General features: G+C 26.7%; 1 protein-coding gene across 1 annotated transcript; it reads left to right on the forward strand.

The window, feature by feature from the left end:
- Positions 1–725: 725 nt before the first annotated feature.
- LOC107900114 (glutamine synthetase nodule isozyme) lies at positions 726–7,027 on the forward strand. The gene is made up of 13 exons (XM_041117429.1): positions 726–915; positions 1,028–1,067; positions 1,166–1,269; positions 1,629–1,677; positions 1,819–1,925; positions 2,722–2,809; positions 3,415–3,543; positions 3,694–3,768; positions 3,883–3,936; positions 4,029–4,066; positions 4,740–4,899; positions 6,279–6,339; positions 6,676–7,027. Exons 1-13 carry the CDS (start codon positions 842–844, stop codon positions 6,765–6,767), a joined length of 1,071 nt encoding a protein of 356 aa, XP_040973363.1. The 5' UTR covers positions 726–841; the 3' UTR covers positions 6,768–7,027.
- Positions 7,028–7,265: the final 238 nt, after the last annotated feature.

Below are 7,265 nucleotides of genomic sequence, written 5' to 3' on the forward strand. Positions count from 1 at the left end.
CATAAAAAATATGCAATTTGACATGTTTATCACTTTCCAACCAAAGCTTTCAATTTTTAAAATAGAGACATTCCATATCTATAAATTTGAAACCTCCCCAAAAAATTTCTCAACTAACAAGCCGTTCTTCGAGTCAATTATTGATACAAATGAGTTTATCTTGAAACTTTATTTCCTTCTGTTTTTTTTTCATTAATTTTATTGTTTTACAACCATTTGACCGATAAATTTTTGGCTAAAGAAAATGATTTTTTTTATAAAAAAGTACTTTAGATTTATTATTGTTGTTAACAGTATGATATTTCCTTCAAGGTACATAAAAATAACCCTTGACGTTATTATCCATCAATTAGTAAAAGAATATATCTTAGATTCAAGTCAAGCTAATAATCAGTATTGAAGAATGGAGAAGAAAGTTGTTTGGATTTTGGCTCTCAAATTCATGACATTCAAAATTGTTTCATGAAAAAAACTAATCTGTAAAAAAGAATAGGAAAGAAAGCTTTCGATTGGTGCAAGCGGTGAAAACATAAAAGGCCATACAACAATGGTTATAACATTCCAGCGACTTAACTGAAAACTTTCGAATAGTATAGTGACCATTTTGTAACTTTTTGAAGTTCAGTGACCAAAATGTAAATTGACTAATAGTTTAGTGACCTCTGATGTAGTTTATCCTTATTACTGTTATCATCTATTTATAGATTAGATATCTTAACTGCCCTAAAAACAATGCATTTCCTCAGCCGAAAAACCGTTAATTTTTTCAGTTTAAAATCAACAACCAAACCCCTTTCCATTTTTAAAAATTTTCTCTGAAATTCTCAGTAGCCAAACAACAATGTCTCTTCTCAACGATCTCGTTAATCTCAATCTATGCGACGTCACTGAAAAAGTCATAGCTGAATACATATGGTCAACACTCTCTCTTTCTCTATATCTTTCAATTCCCTTTCGATTTCTTCTGTTTCACACAATTTTAATTTTTACACTAATTACTAATGCCTTTTTTCAAACATTTTTCCAGGATCGGTGGATCTGGCATGGATATGAGGAGCAAAGCAAGAGTGTGTTTTACTAATGAAACATTCAAAACTTTTTGTTGAATATTATGATCTGTTTTTTTCTAGAATCGAAATGGTGATATATATTGGTTTGGATATAGACATTGCCGGGACCGGAGTCGGATCCTTCAAAACTTCCTAAATGGAACTACGACGGTTCCAGCACGGAGCAGGCCACCGGTGATAACAGTGAAGTTATTATATAGTAAGTTTTGTTTAAACTCTTCTTCTTTTTTTACTGAGGTATTTCGGTAATCCATGCTTAGTTTAGATCGGACAACTCCAAGGTCTTAAACGTAAAAAAAAAAAAGAATCCAGCAACCATAACAGTTCAGTTCGGTTTTGGAAAATTAAGGTTATTATTGGAGAAGTCAGTAAATCTTTTTAGGTACTGCTAAAATTAAATTAAATATTTTTTGAAAGTTAAAAAATATTTTTATTATAAGTTTAAAATTTTGTAATTTTTTTAAAAATACAAATTATTTATTTTAGGGTATTCATGTACATATATAAATTTACTTTTTTTTATGTGATAACTATTATCTTAAATTTTGACTAGATTAGTCCTCAAGCGATATTCAGAGATCCATTCAGAAGAGGAAGGAACATGTTGGTAATCAATTTACTTTTCGATAAAACATTTTAGAATTTTGCTAAGATATTAAAGACAGCTTATGGGGTTAATTTGTATATATGTATATATATATTGTCAATGAACCAATTATTAATTTTATGTATATAATTGTATAAATAGGTGATGTGTGACGCGTATACACCAACTGGAGACCCCATTCCTACAAACAAAAGATTCATCGCTGACAAGATCTTTAGCCACCCTGATGTCGTTGCGGAGGAGCCATGGTAGTATATATCTTTTCAACTTTGTTAATAACTTAACCCTTAAACTATACATCAATTCTTGTATTGATTTTGAAAGTTTTTTTATTATTAGAAATATTCCTTAAACTATAAATTTTGTCTTAATTTACCCAAAATCCTATTAGCCAATAAAAAAAAGTTATTGTTTAAAGATAAATTTACCAATAAAGTTTTTCTTTTACAATGTCTTTTACTTTGTATCTTCATTAACACTTGTAGTAATTTAAAGAAAAAACCTTCAAAAATTTCATTCCAAAATTTCAGGCGTTTATAGACCAAATGAACCAACTATGGCCTTAATTATAAACCAAATGAACCAACTATGGCCTTAAATTTATACCTAAGTCTCAATTGGGCTTGAACCCGTGAATCAGCCTATTTTACTATTAAAAGAACATTTTATTATACTAATTTTAATTCGATTAAAGTTTAATTAATTTAATTTTTTTAACATTAATCTTATTATAGAAGGATAATGGATTTTAACGTACTCGAACCCATAATCTAATATTAATCGTACTAAGGTTAAATCAACTTAATTAATTTAAATTTAAATCTCTTATAAAATATCCAACTCAAATGAACCAAATGAATAATCCAATATTTAAAGAGACTTATTTGATGTATAAGTTCATATTTGTTTTATATGTATATATATTTGAGTTTTTTTTAATTTCATAAACTGGTTAAAAAGCTATCTAATGCCATATTCTTTCAATTAATAGTTGTCTATATTTCAATGTATCCTAAAAATTACTATCTTATTGTACTAATTTAGGTATGGCATTGAGCAAGAGTACACACTTTTTCAAAAGGACACTAAATGGCCTCTTGGATGGCCTGTCGGAGGGTTTCCCGCACCACAGGTAAAAATAAAACATTTTAGTGGTAGATTTTTTTTAACTAAGTTTTGGGTTTAATTAAAAATTTCAAAAATTAAGAGTTTGATAAGAATTGTTTTAAATTGGGATTTTAATTAAAAAATTTAAAATTTTAAGAGACATTAATTAAAATACTTAAAAAATTAAAAGCATAATAAGAAAATTTTAAAATTTTGAAAGATATAATTAAAAATTCCAAAGGAATAATAAAAATTTTAAAAAAATTTGAGGCCAACACCGCCCTTACCACCATTACTGTTCACCCTGATTACATTGTACTTCTTTTCTTTAGTATTACTTAAAATATCAAAAAATTGAAAATCAATTAGATTAAGATATTTAAATTCGAAATTTATTAAATTTAATTTGATTTTGGTTCAAGTGAAATTAAATAATTAGTTAAGTTCAATTTTCAAAGCTGAAAAATACATAATTATTCAAACTAAACCAAATTCTTTAATTTCTAATTATTTTTAACTTCTCTATAGTGTTAAAAAAACAATCATTTCGTTTATTTACAATTGTGAAAAATCCCTTAAATACCTTTTTAAAATATTAAAAATAAAAACTTAATTAATCCATACATGCAGGGACCGTACTATTGTGGAGTGGGTTCTGACAAAGCCTTCGGCCGAGACATTGTGGATGCACATTACAAAGCTTGCCTTTTTGCTGGCATTAACATTAGTGGAATCAATGGTGAAGTTATGCCTGGCCAGGTATGTGATTCTTTTTATTCACAAATCAAATAAATTCAGTTTCGATCTATTCACTACAATATTCAATTTTATTTTTAAAAATCAAAATACTATATATAAAATCCAACCGAAATATAGCATATTTATGTGGTGTTGTTATTGTGTAAACAGTGGGAATTCCAGGTAGGTCCAGTTACTGGGATTTCTTCAGGGGATCAAGTATGGATGGCTCGATACATACTCGAGGTAATATATCCACAAAACCAGTTTATTTATTTATTTAATAATCATATTTTGATCTTTTTTATAAAGGTATTTGTTATTATAACATTTTTATTTTTTTTTCATTTTTTTAAACAGCGAATAACTGAAATCGCAGGAGCTGTTCTTTCTTTCGATCCCAAACCTGTTTTGGTTTGTCCCAACTCCCAATGCCTACAATTTCTTTTCTTTTTTCTTTGGCTTTTTTTCTTTTTTTAATCTTTGTTTTTATTTTATTCGATTAGGGTGATTGGAATGGTGCCGGCGCTCATACTAATTACAGGTAAAAATTAAAATACCAAACAATATTCTCTATTTTTTAATGGGATAGATTACTTACGACAAAATTTTTTAAATAAATTTAAGGGTAAATATATATTTTGTTATATGAATTTTATTTTAGTGTTGAAATGGATATTATATATGTTTTTTAGGTTAGGTATTTGAATTTGGCATTTAAAGTTTATTTTGGTCCAATTAGGTATTTGAATTTAGCTTTTTGGTTTAACGTAGTATTTGGTTATTTGAACAAATTTGAACTATGAAGTTAAGTTCAAGTATCAATTTGAATAAAAAAGCTAAGTTTAAGTACCTAATTGGACAAAAAAAAGTATCAAATTGAACCTTGAAACTAAGTTTAGGTACCTAACTGGACAAAAAAAAATCTTGAGGCCAAATTCAAGTATAAAAAAAAAGTTTAGGTATCGATTTGAACCTTGAGACCAAGTTTAGGTATCTAATTAGACAAAAAAAAACTCTTAATTACCAATTTGAACTTTGAAACTAAATTTAGGTTCCAATATATATTTACCTTAAAATCAACTCTAACACAATTTTGGATCATGACTCAACCTTACAAATAGATAAGTTTATTTTTAAGAGAAGAGTAGACGTGATCATAATTTAAATTGAATGAATTATGACCGCAAACATTTAAAATATATATTTTGTCTCAGCACAAAATCGATGAGAAATGATGGTGGGATCGAAGTGATAAACGAGGCGATCGAGAAATTGAGTAAGCGACACAAGGAACACATTGCAGCTTATGGTAAGGGTAATGAGAGACGCTTAACAGGTCTTCACGAGACTGCCGATATCAACACATTCTCTTGGGTAAGTCAGCATCATATTAGCAATTTAGCACTCCATGTCTTGGGTTGGACCATGGCTCAGTTTGATAAAATTTTGAAGTCTAAGCTTGTTTTTAGGCTGGCTCAATTAAAAAGCTTATTTCACTATTTAAAATGTTCAAAAAATTAAAATATACATTTTTATAATTAGATATAAAAATATTTTTTATTATTTAAATGAATTCAATTTAAATTAAGTTAATAAAATAAAATTTAATGTCCAAACTTAACCTAAATCTGATTGGGTTCAAACTTAATATAAAATAAAAATATTTTATTATTATTCAACCCATCTGACCATTGAACAACTCTAGCGTTAGGGTTGAAACTTAATAGGAAATTAAAAATTTCAAAAAGAAATTAAAAGAATTTTGAATTGTATTATTTAATTTGGGTTAAATTGAATTTTATTAAATTTAGATTAAGTGTAATTAAGTTTTTTAAAGATTTAAAAAATCATAATTATTGGAATTGAATTATAATTTTATGTATATACAATTAGCTTTTCTGAGTTAATGAAGAAAGCTTTTAAATATTTTTTTTAAAATTTAAATAACCGATGAACCGGTAAATTTTGTTTTGGGATAATTCGATTTTCGTTATTAATGGCTTTTCCGTAGATTGAACCGTATCCCTTTTGACTATCAATATCAACCTTAGAATGCATTGATTCTCCTTATAGTTTTGATAGAAAAGGAAATTAAATAGTGGTTGTAATTAAATGTGTTTATAAGTTGTTCAGGTCATATTTAAGCATGATATTAAAATGTTTTATATTTGTTTAAGTTCAGTTTGGCTCGAAATATAGGTTTAAAATTTTGTTTAAACTTACACGTATATGTAAAATATTAACCCAAGTTTATTTTTTCATATTATTTTTTAAAAAATATTTATTTTATTTTAATATTTAATAATTTTATAAATTTTTTATTTATTGAAAATTTTTATGTAGTTATCATTATATTAATGTTTAACATTAGAGTTGTATTATATATTTAACATTAGTTTATTTTATTTAATGTGTTCTAAATTACATAATATATAAAAATAGCATAATATAAAGTACTGTAAACTTAAAAATGGGTAGGGTCAGGCTGAGCTTGGGCCTTGAATGTTTAAACTCGAGCTTGGCCCATATTTTAAACGAGACTATTTTTTTGTCTAGGTCTATTTTTCAGGCCTAATATTTTTTGCCAAATTCTCCCAAATTTCAAGCAGGCCTTTGAGCTTGTGCGAATAACTCGATCCATAAATAGGTCTAGTTGCAATGACACATTGTATTATGTTATTTTGCTTTTTTTTTTGCCGATATTTATCATAATCGATTGAAATATTATTTTGTTTGTATTGTTGAAATATTAGGGTGTTGCAAATAGAGGAGCCTCTGTTCGTGTTGGTCGTGACACTGAGAAAGAAGGAAAAGGTAACCATTCTTTTCTTTTCTTCTTTTTTAGATCTCGTCTCTTGACTTTTTTAGGTAAAAATATCATGGAGGCCATTTTATTAGGAGTTAGATTATATTTTGTTCCCTCTACTCAAAAAATAGATAAATTAATTAATAATTCTGTTAAAAACTTTGGTTGTTTCTATTGTTAAAATTTGATTATTATATGTTAATATGAGGTACATGTGACACGCCAAATGTCACAATCTAATTATTTTCATATAAGTTTTTAAGAACGAAATTTTTAACAAAAGAAAAAGATAAAATATAATTTAATTAATTTTTCTTATTTTTTAAATTTAATATACTTTGCAGGCTATTTCGAAGATAGAAGGCCATCATCTAACATGGATCCTTACGTTGTGACTTCAATGATAGCTGAAACCACCATTCTATGGAAGCCATAAAGAGCTTGAAAATGGAGGCATTGGAAAATCCCACATCGAACTAAAACTAAATGTTAAATTACTTTTTATTGCTTCGAATTTGCCAGTTAGTACTTATTATTTAGTTCTTAATTTATTTGTCTGGATATTGTTGGAACAATGATAGCCGAGATATGGTCAAGAAGAAAAAAGGAAAAAGAATCTAAATAGTTAATTGTGGGGTTTTAAAAATTTAAATTATTTGAATAATCATTAAATATATTTGATTCGAGAATTAAAAATGCCTGTTAATTCTATATTCAACAAAAGTAGCAAAGATGTTAATTGCTCGGTAATTTATTGGTTTAATACATAAATTGATACTTAAGTTTGACACTCTTTTTAATGTAGTACTTATATTGTTTTTTGTTCAATCTAATACTTATATTTGACAAAAATTATATATTTTGATACACAAAAGTATGATTGTTAACTTTTTAGAGTTGATTTTATAAAAAAATCATAATTAGCTAATAATAT

This window comes from Gossypium hirsutum, chromosome A01, assembly GCF_007990345.1.
Source record: "Gossypium hirsutum isolate 1008001.06 chromosome A01, Gossypium_hirsutum_v2.1, whole genome shotgun sequence".
NCBI classification, from domain to species: Eukaryota; Viridiplantae; Streptophyta; class Magnoliopsida; order Malvales; family Malvaceae; genus Gossypium; species Gossypium hirsutum.

Bases quoted from the DNA above. Each gene is read 5' to 3' on its own strand.
- LOC107900114 (XM_041117429.1), top strand. From the start codon at position 842: ATGTCTCTTCTCAACGATCTCGTTAATCTCAATCTATGCGACGTCACT. The intron at 3,769-3,882 runs GTAATATATCCA...TTTTTTAAACAG, and splicing joins TGGCTCGATACATACTCGAG to CGAATAACTGAAATCGCAGG. The intron at 3,937-4,028 runs GTTTGTCCCAAC...TTATTCGATTAG, and splicing joins TCGATCCCAAACCTGTTTTG to GGTGATTGGAATGGTGCCGG.